At 47.8% G+C, this 23,822-nt stretch overlaps 1 protein-coding gene across 2 annotated transcripts; it reads right to left on the bottom strand.

The window, feature by feature from the left end:
* Positions 1–20,301: 20,301 nt before the first annotated feature.
* Positions 20,302–23,095, bottom strand: LOC135823056 (uncharacterized). Of its 2 annotated transcripts, XM_065335885.1 has the most exons (4): positions 22,843–23,094; positions 22,340–22,348; positions 21,305–21,502; positions 20,302–20,825 (listed from the first exon to the last, which is right to left on the bottom strand). In XM_065335885.1, the coding sequence occupies exons 1-4, from the start codon at positions 22,982–22,984 to the stop codon at positions 20,710–20,712; spliced, it is 465 nt and encodes a 154-aa protein (XP_065191957.1). In that variant the 5' UTR covers positions 22,985–23,094; the 3' UTR covers positions 20,302–20,709. The 2 variants fall into 2 exon arrangements, 1 of the variants encoding a protein (XP_065191957.1); XR_010554601.1 differs by lacking the exon at positions 22,340–22,348 and having other exon boundaries at positions 22,843–23,095.
* Positions 23,096–23,822: the final 727 nt, after the last annotated feature.

Here is a 23,822-nt window from a genome sequence, read left to right as displayed (position 1 = left end):
ACAGTTTCCTACAACCTTTTCCTTCTCCTGTTAGTACTTGGGTTACAATACCTATTCTCTCAGTTGAAGTGTAACGCCGAACCGTCTGGCGCTTCTCTCGTGTTTGCAGTCTGATAATTATAGTAATGCATGCCTGTAAATAGTCTCATGTACCTGCTAGCTGCACATCCATGTACACGTACCTCAATGCTAACATTCGACGCGACATGTATGTAATGTACAATCATGTACATGTACATGTACATGTCCAATAGTCGAGTTTCATTGCACTTTGGAAATTTTGTTTTGACACTGTAAAAGTACAGTACTTGTCGCCGTACTGTATCTACTGCTTATTCTGAGCAAAATGAGGTGCTACTTGGCCATGTACATGTCAGTAAAAATGGATATAGGAGCAATTTTAGTTAGGTTGCCATGGTAATAACGGCCTTTTTCTATTTTGATATTTTTCACCATGTTCGGACACAATTCGGCAATCGAAATCTATGCCATCGTGTTCAGGAGGCAAAAACCATCCAGGAATGATCATAAAATCCATGTTAGCAAACATGTGTCAAGTAAAAGTGAGAAATTTCAAATGGGCCCTAGGACTAATATCATCCTCCAGCACTGTACAGCACCACCGTACAGGCTGGGCACCAGGGACCAAATACGGCACACGACACACGTAATGAGACCACCGTTCCCTCGACACGAGTCACATCGTACTACGAGAATCGCCCAAAGCCCTCGGAACAGCTGTCAGGAGGGTCCCGCACGAAGTGTTGCGCACTATATTTGGGCAACGTAAAGAGTGGATGCTCCTCTGACTCGATTGCCAAGTGGTGTACAAGACGAGAAATACAAGTGATCAAGTGTTCAGTCTCCGAAACCAAGTACTTTGGAGTGGCATTCGCCCACGTCGTCATTCCAGCGGAACACAAGGAAGCAGCCCTCGGTCCAGATTTCTGGCCTCCAGAGGTCACTGCAAGAGAATGGCGCTTTAAGCAGGACAGGATCACCTCTGATCACGCTTCAAATCCGTAAACATGTCTACTCTAAATCCACTCGCACCACCCTTCACCCCCAGATCACATCCTTCATCCTTCTCAGTGCTCTCACTTAACTGCCGCTCCATAGTAAATAAGTTAGCTGAGCTTAGTCAAGTCTGTGAGCAGTATTCTCCAGACATAATCTGCCTATGTGAAACGTGGCTGACAGCTGCCATAGACGTCTCAATTCCAGGCTACACGTCATACCGCCTGGACCACCCACCCACGACCAGCTCTGATAACCTGCCAGCAAGAGGCTATGGCGGTGTTGCTACTCTTGTAGCTGACAGATCGTTCATGTCCATCAAGCGCCGCTTCGACCTTGAGCGCTGTGGACTGGAGGCGGTTTGGCTCGAATTGCGGCCAGTGATCCTTCCCTCACTCCCCCTCATCATCTGCTCTGCCCCTGGAGACAGCATCTCCCAAGTTCAGGCATTTAGTGACCTCCTAGAGGACTGTCTGTCCACTATTAGCCTTCCCAATTCGGCGATTGTACTTGCAGGAGACTTGAATGCTCGCCACTCTGACTGGTCTCCTAGTGACACCACGAATCGTGCTGGAAGGGAGTTCCGTAACCTCTTCTCTTGTTTTGGCCTTGAGCAAATGGTGACATTCCCCACACACTTTACCCCCACGGCTCAACATCGTGTATTGACGTTGTACTCACGGATCATCCTCACCTACTACTCTCTGTTACATCTGTTGCTCCTCTTGGTGCATCTGACCACGCACAGATCCTCAGTCATTTCCTACTGCCTACTGATGCTGTTTACCGTGAGGAACCTGCTGCAAGCGGACATCCCGCTGCTGCACCCCAAAGCCACTTCAGCAATGTTCCTGCAAAGCCGGAATATGACTTTAAATCCGTGCCATCTTCCGTCTGGGATAGTGTGAATGCAGAGCTCTCTGATATTGACTGGAGCTGGCACCTGCGTGCCAGCAACGTCGATGATGCGCTTTCACACTTTTCTTCCATTCTCAACAGTGCCCTTGAGAAGCACCTCTGGCCATTCGGAAAGCAGCCGTATTCTCACCGCTGCCCACGGCCCAGTCAGCCACCCTGGGTTGATGCCCATCTCCGCACAGCAATCAAGTGGAAATATGATCTCTATAGCATTTTTAGGAAGTACCCAACACAACAAAACAAACAAGCATACCAACAGCAGCGAAATATAGTGAAAACCCTGACGCGGACAAAGTACAGAGCTTATATCCGCTCAATGAAAACTACTTTGCAGGGTAGACACCGTCCATCGCTTCACCAGTTTGTGAGACAAGCAAGAATTCGAAACGTATCACGGGAAATTCCGTCACTCACAACAGGGACTCAGCAGGCGGCTGACCCTTTGGCCAAAGCTACGGCATTAAACGCCCAGTTTGCCTCTGTGACTCGGCCAGATGACCCGTTGCTCTCTATTCCCCCTATTCTCACCCCCTCGGAGCCCTCAGCTTGTTTCACGTCCGTCATCACCACAACTGCCACTGTCCGGCGTCATCTGAAGAAGCTTCCGACGTGCAAGGCGTCTGGTCCTGACGGCATCCCCAACCGGGTCCTCAAGGCCCTGGCACCATCCATAGCATTCCCTTTGTGCCATATTTTCAACATGTCATTTACCACGGGCATATTCCCTTCCGCATGGAAAACAGCGAAAGTCATGCCTGTATTCAAGAAAGGTTCCCGCCACGAACCTGCAAACTACCGCCCTATCTCTCTTCTTCCCTGCGTGTCCAAAGTATGTGAACGCATCTTTTATGACCACTTATACAGACATGTTTCGCCGTTTCTGAGTCCCGCACAATCTGGGTTTCGTAAAGGCGACTCCACCTCTCTTCAACTGACCCGCATCGTGCAGCAGGTGTGCCAGCATAGGGATAACAGAGCGCTTGCTGGCATTTGCTTCTTGACTTGGCCAAGGCTTTTGATACCGTCTGGCATCGAGGACTTTTGGCAAAGCTCGAGCATGCATTCAGGGTACGCAAACAGCCACTCTCCTGGCTGAAATCTTATCTCTCTGGGCGTTATCAGTACGTAACTGTGCTTGCAACATCCTCGGCTGCAGAGCCAGTATTGTCGGGCGTTCCTCAAGGATCAATTCTTGGTCCCCTACTATTTATAATTTACGTAAACGACTTACCTGCAGTCTTCCCTGGAACGTCTCTGTTTGCTGACGACACGACCCTTCTCACCTCATCAGCTTCCCTCACTGGCCTGAAAAACAACTTGCGTGCTGGCATCCAGGAAGTTCTTTCCTGGATGTCGTCCTGGAGGTTGTCCCCAAATCTATCAAAAACAAAGATCATGCTCTTCCCGCCCCAGCCGGAGTTCACAACCCTCATCCATGCCAACTTTCCAAATCCAATTGACATAGTGTCTTCTCACAAACACCTTGGCATTGTGATTGACTCTGCACTCTCTTGGGTACCTCACATCGAATATATCTGTAAAAAATCAAGTAAATCCTTAGGAATTCTCTCCCCCCACTGCTCCTACCTCCCACTTTCTTGCAAGCTTCTTTTTTATTTCGCCTACCTTCGCCCAATATTTCATTATGCAGATACGTCTTGGGTTGGGTTATCCTCTTCCGCTGCTGCAAAGCTTGAAATACATCACAAGAAAATCCTTAAAATTCTCCTCCGTCAACCCCGCATGCTCTCATCATCCGCCCTTTATAAAATCGCTCACACAACCCCGTTATCACATGGACGCAGTGCACACCTGGCTTCTCTTGTCCATTCTATTAAGCTTGAGTTGTGCCCACCTCATCTCATGTGTTTTAATTGGTTCTCTTCTCTAAGAACTAGAAACTCACTCTTACTCCCTAAGTGTAACTCATCCACTCTTTTGCGCTCCCCTCTCTTTATTGCTTATTCTGTTTGGCTCACTCTACCCAGAGAAGTTAAGGACCTGACCTCACTCCGCCTGTTTAAGATCCGTGCCGCCCCTTATTTACTACGACATGCATAGCTCATTATCCACATGTCCTTTGCGTCTCTGTGTTTTTCACTGTTTTTATTTGACATTATCTTTCTCTTTCTTTACGGAGTTGTTGCTGTTCATTTTGCTACTCTTTCTTTTTCCCTCCCCTTACTTTTATTTATCGCCGTGGTTGGCAATCACCCACTCTCTTTAACATTGGCCGGTGTTTCCACCGAGCCTTGAGATGTTGTAATAAATATATATGGATAGGGGATATGCCATGCATATCATGTCACATGGTACGATTTCTGCACCAAAGTAACTTGGTTTGGTTTGGTTTTTATTATTTCAGTTTGTTGCCTCAACAGTGCAAAGTACAAATATCAAGAGGGACGAATGAAAAAGAGAAAGTAAAACAAAGCAGAAAGGAAGATGCAACTCGAGGGAAAGAAAAACGGAGACAACCGGAGAAGGAATGGATTAACTGCTCCCTCTTCATAAAGTTGTCATTTCATTCTTCTTGCAGGAGATCCCCTCGACAGGCCCAAAGCCTTTGGGAAATCCTTAAATTTAATAAAATACAAATACAAACTGAACCCAGCTCTGCATAGGGTCTTGGTCGAGATTACCATATTTTCCGGAGTATAGTGCGCACTTTAGATGTGCTATTTTAGGCCCTAAATCGCAGGTACGCACTATGCACCGAATATGAAATGCATGTACTCCACACCGGCGCAAGGCCGGTCTCGAGGCAGGGCACCATTGTTTTTGATCTGAGAGTACCCGCAACCAGGGAGTAGTAAAATAAGGTATTGTACTACTACCTGCCCGCGACTCCCTAGATCCCTGCTGAGTCCCTGGGTTCCCCTCAGATGTGTACGGTATTATGACACAAAGATCCGACCAAGACCCTATTCGAGCTGGATTAGATAAGGCGTTGCACACTCTGGGGGGTTGTCAGTGATCTCTGGTACTCTTGTTCGCATTGATCATCCAGCGGGCGCCGGGCAGACACTTTCCCATCTTCTGTGGTGTGTATGCTGCACTGCTGGACCTTCACTGGTTTGTTCACTGCTGCAGAGCGTTGCTCAGTGAATGCCTTGACACTTTCTTCACTGCTATGTGAGTTCAGATTGCCCACTTAGATTACGGCCTTCCTTACTCTGTGAGGTTCATTCGAAACCAGCTTCCACGTACCGGACTACCAGTAAGTCGGAAGTGAGTTTTGCTTCTCACCGGCGTCTTCTTTTCCAATCAAGCCCATAAAGAATACATCCAGTCCATTACTACTTCTCTCACCGACAGCCAGCGTCCATCACTTCACTCATTTATAAGAACTCTTCGTAAATCAGCATCGTCATTGGGCTCTAGTCCAACAGCAATCACACGGTCTGACCAAAGTTCCGCCACTGCGCCTCTTGATATCGCGGATGCTCTGAATGAGCAGTTTACCAGCTTCTCCGTTAAGGATAGACCTGAATGTTTAGTTCCTCCTATCCACCAAATACCTGTAGAGTCAACGTTTACATCGCTGACGATTTCATCCCGTACTGTAACCAGATACATACGCAGTCTCCCTAATAAGAAGTCTCCTGGTTACGATGGTATACCAAACGAAATCCTGAAACACCTCCAAGACAGCCTAGCATATCCGTTATCGCTGCTCTTTAACATCTCTCTGTCGTCTGGAATCTTTCCCTCCGCATGGAAATACGCATTAGTGGTCCCAATTTATAAGCGCAAAGGCTGCCGGTCGGATGCAACGAACTACAGACCCATTTCCCTACTGTGGTGTATTTCAAAGCTGTTTGAGCGCATTGTGTACGATCAGCTATATCGACACTTGTCCCCGTACTTGCATACCATGCAGTCTGGTTTCCGGCGAGGGGACTCCACAGCTCTGCACCTAGTCCACCTAATCCAAGACATCATGCAGTCCCGACATTTGAAAGAACATACTGGCATGTGCTTCTTTGACCTGGCGAAAGCCTTTGACACTGTTTGGCATAGAGGCCTGATTGCCAAGTTGGGTGCCTATGGCATTGGTGGCAACCTGCTTTGTTTCTTTGAAAGCTACCTAACTGACAGGCTACAGGCTGTACGCGTCGGCAACACCCTCTCGTCTCCCCAGGCAATTAATTCTGGTGTGCCACAGGGGTCAATCCTGGGGCCACTATTCTTTTTAGTCTACGTCAATGATCTACCGATGTCTGTCCCTAATGTTTCACTGTTCGCCGATGACACCACAGTTTCCGCTTCAAGCAGTTGCAAGCAATTGCTAGTCAATGACCTCCAGAAAAAGATAAACTCCACCATTTCTTGGATGTCGACTTGGAAGCTGAGACCGAACACTAGTAAGACCAAAGTGATGTTCTTCTGTAGCGGTGCTAGTGATCGGTTCTGCAATGTGTCTTTATCATGTCCTGGCAGCTCATCGACCATAGAAATTGTCCATGAACATAAGCACCTTGGTATAATTATTGACGACTGTCTAACATGGGCTCCTCATGTAGACTATATTTGCAAGAAAACTAGTAGTGTTCTCGGCATACTATATCCTCATCGTTCTCATTTGCCAAATACATGCCGTTCTATGTTTTATCGCTCGTATCTATTACCTATTTTCCAGTATGCATGTCAGTCTTGGTGTAGTCTAAGTCAACATCTTGTGAACAAACTTGAAATCCAACATAAATCTCTTCTTAAAATATTGTTTAACAAGCAGCGTTTATTTCCTAGTCTTGAGCTCTATTGTATCAGCAATACTCAGCCACTGCAAGATAATCGCAAACAGCAACTTTGCGTTTTGATCCACAGAATTCGCCTAGGTAAAATTCCCATTCATCTCTCCGTATTCAATTGGTTTTCTCTGTCCCGGTCCACTCGTAATAGTCTCTCACTTCCCTGTGCTAATTCAGCCGCATTTACCAACTCTCCTCTGTTTTTGTCCTACAGCCTTTGGCTGCAACTTCCCCAGCATGTTAAGACATCAAAATGTCTTTCCAGCTTTAAAAATGCACTCCGATCGCATAATGTAGTACGATAGGATCTCATTGCTGGATTCTTGTCTATCCTTCTTTCTTCTCTTTTTCTATATTCCTTTCTTTTCTTTTCTTGCCGTGGTTGGCTATCACCCCTCTCTCGCACTTTGCGTGCCAATTGGTCATGAACCACGAGTTGAGTGAAATAAATAAATAAATAAATAAATCAACTTCTAAATATTTCTACCTGTGAAGTGAGTGGTTTCATGACCATCAGGCGCAATGGTGGGGACAAAGGCAGCGGCCATTTGGCAGGAGCTTTGGTGGCAGAGTCAATGCATTCAATGTGCGCTAGCTCTGGCACTCCTGCTCACCGGCACTGTGTTTCTGATGTACATGTACATGTATAGCGCATCGACATTGGAGTTACGCAAGACACCTCTCACACAAGGACTACCAAGTAGAAAGGCAGTAGAACTACTACTCCACGGAAGTCTCCGATGCAGCCCGACGTAACACCTGATGGAGGCTTTCTCTACCTAGTAACTGGAGAAGGTGCGCCAGGATCATTCTGGCTGAAGCTCAGCCAGCAGCCAAGTGTCCTTGTATTATTCGCCACTTGGAAATATAATGTGGGAAGCAAGTACTTATTGACCATTATTGACTATCTTCTTCCCTATTCGGAGCATTACGATAAGATCAACTGGCAAATGGCTCAGTATGAATCTCCGCAGTCAATCTCTCATACTGGAGCGCTGTAACGTCTACCGAGAACTCTACATTGACAAAGACCAAAACAAGCATGGAAATTATCCGCGCAATATGAGCGTACTGCAAAAGGTCACTAACAACACGTTTACGTGTCTGCTGAATTATGGCTTTGAACTAGTGCACAACCAAGGGCACCTTATGGAGCGCAAAGCCCAGATGAAGGCTATGCAGCGCCCCTGGCCAGGCCAGAATGTCACCTACTGCGTGGCAAGCCCGCGGACTGTGAACTACTCCAGGTTTTTGGCTGCTGAACTAACTCATTGGCCTCTTCACTGCGGGCTATGACGACACATATTATTATCTAAACAAGCATTTCGGAGACAGCAACTAAAATAATAAGTACTAACTGTGCGGTAACCATGCTTTATTACAATAGTAACAAACGTACAAGAGAAATGTGAATGTGAAATGTACGTGTAAAAAGAAGAAGAAGTGTTCAGAACGGTTTTCTCGTTTCGATCTTCAGTGAACGTACGTAACTAACGATAGAGTGCGTAATCAAACACTATTAAAGCTTCATCTTCCCTTTTCTTACATAAAATCGGCAAATTATGGAATTGCCTTCCACCCGGGGGGGGGGGGGGTACCCAAGATTACCGCTATGGCTATGATCGTTTGGTCGGATCCAGATCCAGATCCAAATGTCAGATCCGTCGGATCCTTCAGAATCAACCGAACACTTTTTTGCGGACCTTGGCTGTTGCCATGTTGACGAAGTAAAAAATGGCGCTGACAGGTCACCCAAAAAAGGCACAAGTCGTACTGATCGCCCGCGTCGTACGAAAAATTAACAAAGGTCCACTAGACGTACATGTACGACAATGAGTATAAAAATGATTTTTACCCATCATATAGGCTATGGGCATGTTCGATTGGTAGGATCGGGATCCCGATCCACCGGATCCACTGGACTCGCACCCTTTCAATTGGTCGAATCCGGATCCGGATCCTTCGGATTTGGATCCGGTCAACCCACCTCGGGGAGCAGGGTTGACCGGATCCAACGGATCCAAATGTGACCTTTGTGCGTATATGGCGGGTAAAAATCATTTTTGTACACATTGTGGTACGCACACGTGGATGGAGATAGAGCTTGTTGACTTTTTGTACGACGCACGCGATGAGTACGACGTTCACCCTTTTGGGTGCCTTGTGAGCGCCATTTTCAACATGGCAACAGTCAAGGTCCAAGATAAAGTGTTCAGTTGAATCTGAAGGATCCGAGGGATCTGAGATCTGGATCCCGATCCTTATCGAACATGCCCTATGCCTTTCGGAAACAATAAATATTCAAATATAATTTAGTGCTGAAAGGAGTACGCCGAGTGCTCGAGTACCCGCTCGTTGAGTACTCGACTCGATATCAAAAAAGGACTCGATACTCGATAAATAAAATAAAATAAATACTTGATAGCGACGTACACGTCCACGGATCCGGTACACGAACGCGCAATTTTTTGAACGTACTGTGGACCGTACGCGTTTTTCGAGCTCTGTAGTTTTCTGTGGACTTTCCGTGAATTTTCCGGCTTCAGCGTGCCTCTCCTGCAAGCCCACTGATGCAGAGTGCCATTTGTTGCCGGTGCAACCCCCTCCCTCCATATTGGCCTATATTCTCTGGCCACGGGAAGGTGAAATAAATAAATAAATAAATAACGGCAACGGCACCTGCGTTCAGTGTGAGTGCAAGAAGGAGGGTCGCGAATGTCAGAATTGCCTCCCTGGAAAAAAAAGCAGATGTCGAAACAGCAGCCCCTGGCCCTCGACATCCCAACCGTCGCCAGTACCCGTACCAGTGACAGACGCCAACCGTCATCCTCAGGCACTCAGGCCCTGTCGGGAGACTCTATCCGTAGTACTGGTGGTAGCGGCAGCAGCAGCGGTAGCCGTAATAACGGTTGTCTGGACAGCAGTACCGACGCGTGGGGAGTGGAAGCAAACTTTTGAGCTCCGATAGTGATATATTTTTCTGCAGAAACTGGCTAGAGTGCGTGTAGAATTGTTATAAAGATGTCTAGAATCTGTTCCATTCAGCTGAATGAAGGGTGGTCCTCGAAGGATCATGCCTTTTTCATCAGACTTCTTCTGTCAGGTGGTGGAAGACCTGATGATATCAAGCAGGTGGATCTGAGTGGAAGGCGCGGATTCTGTAGAGTTTCGTTTTCCTGCACTGCCGTTAGGGACGAGGTGTTGTCCAGAGGGTTAGAATTTGAAGGAAAACAACTAGTATTAGTAGTTGGTGATGGAGCAGTTGTGTCCGTGCATATATTTGGTGTGGCGGATGACACCCCACTGTCCGCCATTACGTCCGCGATGGAGAAATTTGGATCCGTCATTGGTGTTCCGAAGCGGGAAACAAAGGCTGTGGAAGGCTGCACCTTCACAACTGGTACTACATTCGTAAACTTAGTACCCACAGCTATCGTACCCTCCACCATCATGTTGTCTGAGTCCCGTCAGAAACTGCGCGTTTGGCACAGGGGTCAAGTTCCCACGTGCTACAAGTGTGGCTCCAGTACTCATATCGCCAAACTCTGCACCCACCAGGCCAGGAGGCCCAGTCCGTACGCTGATGCAGCAGCCAGCGCGCTGAAGGGTACATGTACTCAGGGCCAGGCCCAGGGGACACTGGATGACACAGTGGGTGCAAATTCAGAACCAACAGTGAGTACAAGCCAGTCAGCAAGCAGTACAGCTTCAGCACCTGAAACTGGGACACCTCAAGTTTCTTCACCTAGTCAGGAATCAGCCAAACCAGACCAGCTTAACAAGGAGCTGGGAACTGCTCACTGCCCTCCAGATGACAAGGGAGGCTTTATGGTGGCCAAGGGACGGAAAACCTTCAGAGTGCCAAAAAAACTTGTTGACTTTTCAGGAAATGAGCTACTGACCGACTCGGACATGGAACAGGAGGACATGGTCATGGGTAACAACGAGAGCAACGACCGGCATATGACAGTTGGCGAACTCACCATATCGTATTAGATCATGACCAGTGTAGCTTTCTTAAATGTCTGTAGCCTTAGGAGAAAAGTAGCAGAAATTGAAGACTTTATCTCAACCCGTGGAGTACACATCCTAGGCGTTGCGGAAACTTGGCTGTCAGCCGATGTAACAGACGAAGAAGTAAACATTCCTCATTTCAGTGTGTTCCGCAAAGATCGGGAAGGCAGGCAAGGAGGCGGTGTTGCCTTCTACTGTCATACGTCCTTGCAAGTCCGTCGAAGACGTGACCTCGAGTGTGAGCTGGAGATGCTGTGGCTGGAGATTCTAGCCCCAGGTCGACCAGGCAATGAGACGGTCTTACTGGGCTGCTGCTATCGACCACCTAGTGAATCTGCGGGCTACTGGGATGGGCTGGAGTCAAACCTAGAGACTGCCTGCAGTGGACCGCAGACCACAACTGTGCTAGTAGGAGACTTCAACGTAAACTTTAATGATGCCCATGCTGTGACTCCTTTGCATCATGTACTCAACCAGTTTAACCTTCGCAACCACGTCACATCTCCTACCCGAGTAACCAGCAGTACTGCCACACTACTGGATCTATTCTTGTCTACCACCCCGATCCAGGGTGTTTGCGAGACCATACATTTGGATATCAGTGACCACTCTGCAATACTTGCCAGGCTGCCAATTTCAGCAAGTCACCACTTGAAGGGACAGCATCTGCGCAAGACTCGCTGTTTGCACAAAGTGGATTGGAATATGTTTACATGTGACCTGGAGAAGACGCTAACTACCTGTGACTCTGTCTGTGTGGATGTGCTTGCGTCGTCACTCACTGCGGGAATCCAGACCACTCTAGACAAACATGCTCCACTTCGGGAACGGCGCCGCAAATCTCGACGTCCTTGCCCCTGGATTACAGATGAGTTAGTGGCAAGTGTTCGTGAACGGAACCGGGCGCATCGTCTCTGGCTCCGAGACAAAACCGATCAGAACCTTCAAGAAGCACACCGATCAGCTCGCTCCAAAGCACGGAAGTTGGACAGGAGTCTGCGCAACTTGTACTTCACTAAGAGATGTGATACATCAGATCAACGGCAACTTTGGGCTGTCATGAACGATGTCACAGGCCGACAGAAGACACGGAAAGAACCTGAAGCGCCGCTTGAGTCACTCAGTAAATTGTTTGGAGACATTGTGCATGACCCTATGCGGCCACCTGAGCTGCATATACCACATGGTCCAGCCTCTGCAGCTAGCTTCTCAACATTTCAGCCGGTAAGCGTGTCTGATGTTGCACAATGCTTGCAAACTGTGAGTCCTCACAAAGCATCCGGGAGTGACAACATTCCTGGAATTGTACTGCAGCAGTGTTCAGATGTCCTGGCACCTCCATTTACCACCCTAGTCAATGCATCCTTGACATCAGGTACTGTGCCAGTGTGTTTTAAAACATCACACATTAGTCCACTGTTCAAGAGTGGCGATGCAACATCCCCTACTAACTATAGACCAGTGTCATTGCTCCCTATTCTGTCCCGGATTTTGGAGTTCTTTGTAAAGAAGCAACTCACAGCATACCTCACGCAACATAGCATATTACCTAGCAGTCAGTTTGCCTACAGGAAAATGCACTCTACCGAGGATGCATTAGTTCTAGCCGCCAACCGTTGGCTGTTGGCCAAACAAGAGCGAAAATACACAGGTATTGTGATGGTTGACATGTCAAAAGCGTTTGACCGTGTCTAACATCAACGTCTGATTGATAAACTATTCACCCTGGGAGTCAATGGCAGAGTATTGTTATGGTTGGCTAGCTATCTGTCTGGTCGTACTCAGCGTGTCAAGGTGTGTGAAGCTCTTTCTGATGCAGTCCCATGCTCAAGAGGTGTGCCCCAAGGCAGTGTTCTTGGGCCGCTTCTCTTTGTCCTTTACACGAGTGACATTTCTGACGTCATACCTTGCATTGTTGTTCATCAGGAGTTCGCGGACGACATCATCCTAGATTATTCTGATTCAGATCTGGACACTGTTTGCAAGACGTTGACTACGGCTGTGACACGTCTGTCTGACTGGCTCTCCGAAATTGGGCTTCTGCTGAATACCGGCAAAACCCAAGTCATGGTAATTCAACCTCGGGGACTCACTGGCGACATACCAGTCGTGAAATGTAAGGATCAAGCCTTAACTGTTACCTCCACTGCCAAATACCTTGGCGTAACCATTGATGACCAGCTATCCTGGCAGCCACATGTCTCCAGTGTTGTGCAGAAGGCGTCAGTTGCCATCAGCCAGCTATGGCGCCATGGGCGATCTCTGCCCATAAGAGCCCGCAGACTTTGGTACATTGGCATTGTGCAAGCACGACTAACGTACGCATCCAATGCATTCTTCCCGTCGCTGACACAGCAGCTGCAGAGTCGTTTAATCAAATCCAGCAAATCCGGAATTCGTGCAATTTTCCGACTCTCCAGCTGTGCATCCACAGCCCCCCTCCTCGTGCGCTTATCTATTCGATCCCTAACTCACATTTTTAACTATAAGGTTTTGTTTTTTGTTTTCCGTTGCCTACATGATCTTGCAAGTCCTCTTTTCTGCACCTACTTTCAGTTGATGGCTAACACAGGCCAAGCATCCCGGGATGATCGCCGAATTACTCCAGGACAGGAGCAGCGGCTACTGCAAGTGCCTTTCCTTCCTGGACCTTCCGGTCGTCAGTCATTGACATTTGTGGGAAGCACTCTTTGGAATGCCCTTCCCAGCGATATTCGCCTCCACAGTGCGGCGGTTGCCTTTAAACTGGCTCTGAACAGAATTAATTGTAATTTGTAACCACCTTGCTCGGCATCCCTACACATTACTGCATGTTTTCTCGGTGTTTTCTTCACTGCATGCTTACACATACACACACCCATTTGAATTATATACAAACTTTGTGCTTTGGAATTACCATGTTATGATTCTTTTTAATATTTCCTTCTCTCATAATATTATATTCGTTCTTAGCAGAAACCGGAGGTTTTTCCTCTGGTGAGAAGGCAGAATTGCCTGTGCTCTAAACGAATTCAAATAAAAGAAACAAACAAACAAAAACAGTACATGTACCAGCGGTAGTACTACTTGTGGTGTTTCCTAGTGGAAATCGTGATGCAGTTGCCGGTGCTGGTAGTGCTGTACGAGAGACTGGCGCAGATGGCCTTGAAAGCACAAACCACTCAAGCACAGTAGACCTCATGGATGCTCTACTTCTGGAATGCAGACCACATGGCCCAGAAGCTGAAGTACAAAGCCCTGTTACAGAACCAAACTCCCATGCGCGGTCACTGCCCTCACCTTCGTCACAGAGCATAGATGGGTCGGCCTCGATTGTCACCAATAGTCAAGTGCAGCTGCTGTTGCACCTGAATGAGTCACCCGCACCGGCCCACGGCGAAGTGGCCCACAACGAACTTCCCGGCTACCAGAGTGTGGAATCCAGCGGTTTCTCCCTGGGACCAATGAACCATGAAGACACGATGGAAGCACTCATTGAAGCCTATGACGAACTTGTTCACCTCAGGCCTAACGCATTTAGGGTTCCCAATGGAGAAGTTGGCAAAACGTTCATCACCCAGCTGAGCCAATATTTCCGCTGCTTCGGTGAACAAGGGCCATTTGAACGTTACGCTTTCCTGATTGCAATGGTCTTCCAACAGCTCCTTCTGCAAAAACCAGTGGACAGCAACCCTCCTTCACATTCCTATTTGAATTGCCTTCGCCGCCGGCCACGAGACTGGGACAATGGCGACATAGAATCTCTGCTTCACGAAACCCGCACCATACAACAGCAGTTGTGCGATCTCGATGGGTCTTCGAAGAGGAACACCGATGATCCAGCAAGAAGCTTTGCTTCACTGGTCCACTCTGGTAAACTCAAGTCTGCGCTGCATATGCTGTCAGAGGAAACGAGAGCAGGCCTCCTGCAGTTAGATGACCCAGTGGACGAGACCACTTCCGTTAGGGACGCCCTCCATGCAAAACACCCATAAGCGGAACCTATTCGCCCTGAGGCCCTCATCCCAGGCCCTCCGCCGCCTCAACCGCATCCTGTTATGTTCGACAACCTGTCCCGTGAGGCCATCCGAAAGGCTGCTTTGCATACTCATGGAGCAGCCGCGCCTTCTGGTGTAGATGGCATCATGCAGATAATTGGCGGAGAATGGTCACTGCCTCTTCGGCAGCATCGGACACGCTGTGTGACTCCCTGGCTAGTTGTGTACGCAGGTTGGCAACTACATATGTGGACCCGCTATCACTCGAGGCGTTCACTGCCATGCCTGCCGCCTGATCCCGCTGGATAAACGGCCAGGGGTGCGCCCCATCGGCATTGGGGAAGTCGTCAGAAGGATCATGGCTAAAGCCATACTGTCGGTAACAGGTAATCAACTTGTGACAGATTGCAGGGCCACGTTGAGGGGCCCTACCCCACCACTCATGGCTGCTTCTGGACTTGTTTTAGGTTTGGGTCCCGCGCACGGACAGAATGGGCACGAAAATGTGAAAAAATTGTAAATGCATTTGTTTGGCTCCTGGGTGGCTCGCACACCGTGGCACTATGCCGGAAATTTGAGTTTTTCCGGCCTGGAAAGCCTGTCTCAGTGAGGCGCAAGAACTTGTAAATCATGCCCTGAGGGCCAGCATAGTGGCAGGAGTGTGTGGTCAAAATTTCACTCAAATCCATTGAGAAACACCAATGTTACGGTCAATTGAATGCCATATTAAATTTATGGGTAGGCCGCCACTTAAAAGGTAGTGCCACCCAGCTAAACAAGAACTGGTTTATTTGTACGTCAGGAGCATTCTTGGGCAAGATCTTCATGACCACGGTTTTGTCAACATTAATGCTCATGCCCCGTGATCTTAGTTCGATCACTGTGTAGCTTAGCAAGAGCCGAGGACACGACATCGGCGCATACTATTGGATCTCGTGAGGAAGCGTACAAAGTCTTGTCATCGGCAAACATGAGCAGCTTTGCACCACTCCCTGCAGCCAGGTCAGGTAAGAGTCGCACATATAATGTTAAAAAGGGTGGGACCCAAGATTGTTCGCTGCGGAACCCCTCGAGTTCCGGGCAGAAGAGCTGATGTTCCAGAGGCTATAAATGCATGCTGATACCGGCCGTTCAGGTAGCAAGCGAACCATTTCAGGGCAGAATCCCTAAGTTGTGCAAAGTAAAGATAAGTTCAATGCCATTTTATTTTGAACAACCCAGCCCTGTGTTTATTGCTCATTGTGTAGCATATACTGTAACACGTGTAGTTGTCCTCACTGTTTATTGCATGATTTGCATCAGGAGATCCCCTCGACAGTCAATCGCCTCTGGGAGATCCTTTAAAAAAAATAATATTACAAGAAATACAAGAAATGCTACAATGGTGGTATAACCCACGTCTCTAGCCGACGTCAGTTACAGCCAAGGTCATAACCTGCACTGTTGTTCGCTGGGGCCGGAAGCCAGATTGATGATCGCGTAGATAAGTATACAGGTCGAGGTCCCGCAGCAGTTGATCAAGGGCAAGACGTTCGAGCATTTTGCTGAGAATGCTCGTAAGCGACACTGGGCGATAGTTGGTTGGAGAGGTGTGATCACCCTGCCGGGATTTAAGAATGGGGGTGATATTAGTGATTTTAAAAAGATGAGGGAAAGTCGAAGATTGTTTGTTTGTATACTTTATTTGAATTCGCTAGTCCAAAAGACCACAAATGCTCAATGACAAGGCAGCGAATATGTTATTGTGTTACAGGGAAGGAGGATTGAGGAGAAAATAATGAGAAAGAAGAGAGAAGAGTAGACATCTCAATGAAGAGCGAAGCGTTATCAAAACTACAAGTAAGCCAGCGAATGACAGTTCTGTAAACCGCCTAATAAGACACTCTTCAAACTAAGTACTAACTGCTAACGAGAGTACTTGCTACTAACAATGGGAGGGTTCAGCCCTGCCATGCCAGTTACGGACTTACGGGGGTCGCCCTGGCAATAATAATGGCAAACAAAGAAAATCAATCACAGACAGGAAGCTGTCTCAGGGCAAGTTTATGTTATAACATCAGGAGGATCGGAGGGTATACGGTACGACGGCAGGTTTGAAGCTGCTGAGAGACGGCAGTACTCTGACTGCATCCGGTAGGACGTTCCAAAGGGCACTACCTTGGGAGGCAGGGCGAGATTAGAGAGGTTCCGGGGTACGATTTTCCGTGCCAAAATCCGTATGGGCGCTACGGATTTTTTCCAGGCGTGCTCCATACGCTTTTTCGGCACGGAGAATCCGTGTGGACTGGCTTTCATACGAACCATGTTTCGTATGGAGATTTTGCGTCATCGGGTGCAGAAAGATTTTTCGCGTACAAATTTGGTACGAGAAACATCGATTTTCCGCGGGAAGTTTTGATTTCGGTACAAATTTTCAAAATAAAAAGGCATAGCGCTAGCGCGGGAATGTGACGTGTTTGCGATCGTAACCTAGGCAATGATGGCAAACACATAAGTTCCGTACCCCGGAACTTTTCACTGCTCGAAAACGACGTATAAAATATCCGTAGCGCCTCCACGGATTTTGGCACGAAAAATCGTACTCCGGAACCTCCCTATTGTCGGTTCGTGTAGCTGGCAGACGGAGCCCCAGGGCGAGATCCAGGCGCGTCCTACGACCCGCGCGGCGTACGAAGAGCTCCTGGAGGGATGGACTCGCACTGGCGTGTATGCACCGCCAGACAAAGATCAGGACCTTCTGCCAAAGTACTTCTCCAGTCCTGAACACCTCCATGCGTTCCAGGAGATCACTGGAACGAGAGCACCCTGACCGGCCATAAACTGCTCTTGCCTCACGGTTTTGTGTTACTTGGAGCCGATCGGTCTGGGCCTGAGTGAGTCCTGGGCTAAACGCAACGGACCCATACAGTAGATCTGGCATGATAGCTGCCTTGAAGAGAGGTATTGAAAATGGCTTATATAGAAGGTGCAATAACATTGGATGTGGCCTTCAAGATACTGGGAAGAAGACAATTGGGTCCTGGTCCTTTGCTGCTGTGGAGGGAGGCAAGTCTTGCCCTGACGTCTGTTACAGTGACTTGCTTAGCTATCACTGTTAGATCTTCTATAGCTTCACGGGAAGATTTGACGTCGTTGCATATCCGACTACGCTCAGGGCAGTCAGGGGTTAACGCGCATAAAATCGCATCAGAAAAATGTATTTCCCCTCGCCATGCCTGCAGTGTTTAAACGTTTCTTTTTATACCGGTTATTGTCATGGTTGTATGAGTACATTTGGTTTGCATGACATGTTTTTTTTCTTTTCTTTTCTTATTAAATTTTTGTTAGGGGTTTCTCAACAGGCAATATTTCCTTTTTCCTGGGAACCCTAAATGAGACTTTGTGTGAGCGCGAAACAAAGCAGGCGGACGACCCGGCCAGGCGACAAGATGGAGGCAGCGCATTCCACTTGTCGGCACCAAGATACGCCATGGAATTGAAACCATACTGGGAGTGGCAGGCAGGCAAGATAAGAGCAGCTGTAGCTTGGCCCCGGGTTGTGGCAGCAGTATGTGGGCCAGTGCAGCGGGGAGTAAATAGGAGGCTGAGAAGTGGGCTAGATAAACCATGCAGACAGCTTCTGAAGTACACATTTCTCGTACGTAGAGGTTAAAATATGCACCTCTGATCCAGTGTGCTTGGAGAGAAGGTGATGTCGCTGAGCACTATTGCTTTGTCACAGTCCCAAGCTGCATTTGATCCTTCCTGTCGCGAGTCATGGCCGACCTGCACTTGTACATGCAGCCACTGGAGGATTCCATCAGAAGCAATGTCATCAACGCTCTCTAATAGGTGGCAGGACCGTGAACGATGATGACCGACATCTACTGGCGGTACCCTGTCGACATGGGGATTTGGACTCATCACACCTGCGTCCCTCGGGGCTCAGTACGCCCACTCCAAGACCATTGTTGGCCCGGTGATGCGCAATTAGCAGCCGACCGCCACACTAGGCGGTGCCCTGCATGAAGTCCGGACAAACCAGCAGCAGATGAGGGCGAAGGCAAAGGCATCGCTCCATGCAGAGGCCGCAGCTGGCTCACCTGGTGGCTCCTAAATTGGCCTAAAGGCTCACGGTTTCAACCTCGCCAAGGCTGAGTTCCTTGATGCTGTAGACCTTCGCTATGGCTAGAATCACGAACACCTACCAACGTCACGTTCTTGTGGACAGCAGTTCACTGTCAGCCATGCCTAGGCATTCCCGTCACTGGTTAGGCAGTTGGAGAGAACTGAGAACCACACATACTGCACAAGTTGTGTGCTACATGTATGTCCCCTCCTCACATACCACACAAGTTGTGTCCCACCACACGAGTGGTGTCGTATCGGTTGCTATGCGGCCTTGAATTGTGGTTTGACCCCGAGGCTTGCCCCATATGCCTGCCCGTGAGTTGTGTATCTTGTAAAAAATAAAAAAATATATAAAAATAGCAAGGGCTTTGAAACTCTCTCGTTACATTTTTTTGTAACATGGAAAAATGTGGGCACAAGTTATGTGATCGAGTCCACCAACTAAACCAGATTTTGCCGGAATAAACCAGATTTTGCCTTCCCCTCTTTGGAAGTAGCACTAATATCCATGAACATTCCAATCTGGACGGCCGTTCGTTAGCGCTATCGAGCAGTGCTCAAGCTGACGTTCATGCCGGGGAATGTCTCAGTACTCCTTGGGAGTTTTGTGCTAGATAGTGCACATCTGACTGTTCAAAATCTGGTTTAGTTGGTGGACTGGATCGCATAACTTGTGCCCACATGTTTCCACGTTACAATTTTTTCCTTGGCTCACCATCTGAGTTTGGGTTTTTTCTCTTTAAATTTGTTTTCCACGCATAACATGGGATTCGAACCCGCTTTCAAGCTGTCTAGTACAAAAACTCTAACTCATAGTATACATGTACGTGATATACATACATAACTCATAACTCAAATCTGTGCACAGCAACTGTTTCGCCCTGTTAGAGCTTCTCAGCACAGCACAGAGGACCGAAGCGCAGCTCTTCGCAATGAAATACGTTTCCGTGAAGCAAAGCATTTTTATAAAGAGCTGCACACCCCGCCAAGAGTGCTCGAAATGCTCCAAGAGCAGTGAGCGTTGCACAAGGCGAGCGGCAAGGGTTCGCGCTAAGGTAAGAGTGCTCAACCTAACGACATTGCTGACTGCTAGGGAGCATAATACTCAAATCTGTGGACAGCAACTGTTTCGCTCTGTTAGAGCTCCTCAGCACAGCTCAGAGGACCGAAGCGCAGCTCTTCGCAATGAAGTACGTTTCCGTGAAGCGAAGCATTTTTATAAAGAGCTGCAAACCTCGCCAAGTGTGCTCGAAACTCATAACTCTAAATCCCGGACACACATATTCCACCAAGAAGTTATTTTTTAAACACGTTGATGTTAGCTTCTGCTTGTGTTGTTTAAAAAAATTCCACACCTACACTGTGTTTACACATCGGATTCGAACCCGCACTCTAGCCCTGCATGCATTCCCTCGATACACGTCGCATACATCGCCTTCTACAAAGTTGCTGCACGTTATGTTCCTGCATGCAGTTGTAAGCCCTATCTAGCGCCGGATGCTACTAACAGGTTACGTAACGCTCTTTGCATAGCTTCAGGAATAAAGTTCTTTGAGTACAATTAAACTGTGGGGTACTAGTATTTAAAAGTCTATCAACAGCACAAAACACGCAACAATAATGGGAGTTGAATATGTACTATTTACCCTACTAGTACACCACATACAATGTGCCGGTATGATGAAGGAGCAGTCTATAATTAAAATACTTCAATGCTGCAAATACTAGCGTGTGAAATGAAAAGGTGCGATTTCAAAATGCACAAGACAACCATAATGTACTTGGTGATGATAAAAATTAATGTGAGTGCTGTCCATGCCTGGAGCAAACAAAATACATTTGATTTGCCAGTGCAAAGGAAGCAGGAACTGTAATTTGTTGGAGAAGAGAATGATGGTGCTGAAGCCTTGATGGTGCACTCAAACCCCGGAAGCAACAGCCAAGGCACAAATCGCTGCTGATATAGCGCATAGCGGAATACTGGATGCATCTTGTCGCCCGGCGCTGGACGTGGTTACGCCCGGTCTAGATGTGGCTAGAAAAATAGAGGATAGAGAGCGTGCGTACGCATGGTGTTTGGCCTGTTCGTATCCTATGAACAATAATGATATCACTCACATTTCCCCCGTTTCAATCCCTGAAATGGTTCAATAATAAAAGCGTTTGGTGGAGTAAATTACCATTCACCTGGTCGACCGTTCAATTTTTAACGAAGGACCACATTCGTATTAAATTTTGCACCAGATATACCGGTACTCAATCTGCGGACAGAACTGTTTCGTCCTTTCTGGACTTATCAGCGCAGCACAGAGAAAATGAGGCCCAACCTGATAGCAATGAAAAATGAATTTTCCAAATTTTCTATCTCTCTATCTCTCTCTCTATCTCTCTCTCTCTCTCTCTCTTTCCGGGTCTCTCTCCCTCCCTCATGTTTCCAACTTCATTCTTAATCAACTCTTGATCGTTCTTCATCAGGCCGGGGACATGATATGACTGATCGTGCGTTGTACTTACGCAGGGTGTAGACCCCGGACCCCTGGCATTGAGAAGACGTGCAATTGAGACTGCATACCGTGTAGTAGAATGGATGGCAGTTCTTCTTCGGATCGCCACACTTATCGCTGTAGGCCTTGATTTCCGCCAGGAACGTTGGCGACTGTGTATCGAGACACTGTGGCTTACCACAGCACTGGGTTGGGTAAGAGAGACACCCTGTGAAGGCAAGATCAAACTGGATTACATTGTACGCCAAGTGCAAAGGCTGTGTGTGCAGGTGTGTCTGTGCCCGGCGCGCCATGCTTGTGCGTGTGCCTGCGTGCGGTGTGTATATTGTGTGCCTGTCTGTCTGTATTTGTGTGTGTGGGGGGGGGGGGCGTGCGTGCGTGCGTCTCTCTCTCTCTTTCACTCTCCGCATATAAGGCTTTAATACTCGAAATGAATTACAATCATTCCAGAAAGTGAAGACTCTTTCTCTCCAGTTACCAGCTGCGTGTCGTAAAGTGACCACTCGTGTAGCCTCACTCCAACTTAGCTCGCCTCCATTGAAATCCGTACACTCTTTGTCTTTTCACTGCAGATATTATGTATACGGCTTATACAGTCACGTAGTCAATGTACTGCAACTGTACAAATGATTACAGTCATAGTCATTGTACTTCAGATGTACAATCTATGAAAAAGTCATGTAAATGTACTTCATTAAAAATTGTATACGTTTTAGATGCACACGTCTGTCGACTAGCGCCAATTCTGTACATGTACATGTATATGCACTTCGCATACACACCATTCTGTAAACCAATGCAGTGTGAAGGATGGCCACGACCACGCATTGCTTAGTAGCCCCGACCACGTGTTACTTAGTGGCCAGTTCATTATGTACCATTGCGCTGTGGTGGGCTTATAGTTATACCTAAGAGAAAACGCACCACCACAACAGCACGATATACATGTATGTACTGTACTAGTGGCCAGCATACGCCTCAGTGCCCAAATACTACTGGCTGCTGTGCGGGAGTGGTCGCTACAGCCTCAACATTATCCTCTTACTTGGCAAGCCTGAAGTGAACGAACAGAACAGAACAAAATTAATGTTCAGGTGATTTTAAATTACTTCTCGATGAAACCCGTTTCTTCTAGCAATAGCGATTACAACAGCCCTAGAGTCTCTGAGTAATCCTAACAGTAACAGCAATACAATAGCGAGGGCTGTACTACTAGCCTGTGGTGATTCACAGGCTGAAGAAAAGTTTGAACGGTCGCTGCTTGGATGACGACTACCCCATAGCTTAGTGGCAAAGCAGATGTGCTTACATAATAATTGTTATGACACAAAATCTCAATAAAAAAATGAACAAAACGCCAAGAATCTGAAGAAAAACCCCATAGCTTAGTGGTAGAGCATCGCTGGCCATAAGCAAAGGTCGCTGGTTCCAGTCCTGGTGGTGGCAGGCAACTGTTTCTTCAGACTTTTTCCGTTTCAACTCCCTTTTAAACACCTTTGGATAGCACAATACAATGTACAAATCGAATACATAGAACGGTCACCTAACCTGGCACTGCTAGCGATTGTCCTGATACGCCAATGTCACGACTGCACACGATGGCCAGCAACAGCAACAGCACCTGAGCTGACCCGACAGTGGAAGCAAGACTTCGGATGCGGCTTCCTCGGCAGTATTTAAGCAGCTCCATCCTTTGCCGTCCTCTTTCTTATGGGTAGAATTCCAAGCAGTGGTATTTTGACTACTCCCTTAATTCCAATAGCCTGTTCAATTTTCTGAGCAGGGACTTAAGCTAGCGGTAGCAGCTATTTATTGGCGATCTCCGTCAAGTCTTGCTCGTTATCGTGGCTATCAGCCGCGTCCCACTAATCCCTCTCGGGATCATCGTGCCTATCACCCACGTCCCGCTATTCCCTGAGGCTAGTCTGCTCCCAAGCTGCACTCTTGGAGGAATCGCCATTGCAACCGTAAACCGGCTGATGGTATGGTTGGTCGCGTGTGTGTGTGTGTGTGTGTGTGTGTGTGTGTGTGTGTGTGTGCGCGCGTGTGTTTGTGTGTTTTCTTGCAGGTGTGGGTATGATTTTATGTGCGGTATTGAGACGCAAGGAATACCCCGTGTGGTTTACGATTCTGCGGAAAGCCGAGCTTATTAGTGGGTCACAAAATTACTGCAGGACGCAAGTGTGCCGGAAGATGTTGCCTGATGATTGAGAGAGCATGAAACTCGAAGTAGCAGCAACAGGCCTTGATTTTCCTTGTTGTTCGGAACGTAAGTGTACACATTCCACCCGATAAACATTCCAATTGCGCACTAATGGTGCTATACACCCCTCCCCCCCCCCCCCCACACACACACACAATCATAATGGGAAATCCTCAAATATATATGTTGGACTCAGTAGAGCGTCCAGCCCCTATATGATGTCCAACCCCTATATAGAGTCCATTGGTCCAAAATCCACTGTACAGAGTCCAAACTTGGAATCAACTGTGAGCTCAAAGTTTCGATGGACATCACTCCCTGTATA

Source organism: Sycon ciliatum, chromosome 8, assembly GCF_964019385.1.
Source record: "Sycon ciliatum chromosome 8, ocSycCili1.1, whole genome shotgun sequence".
Lineage (NCBI taxonomy): Eukaryota > Metazoa > Porifera > Calcarea > Leucosolenida > Sycettidae > Sycon > Sycon ciliatum.
Note: the sequence above shows the minus strand (reverse complement) of the source record. Positions and strands in the feature narration are given on the sequence as shown.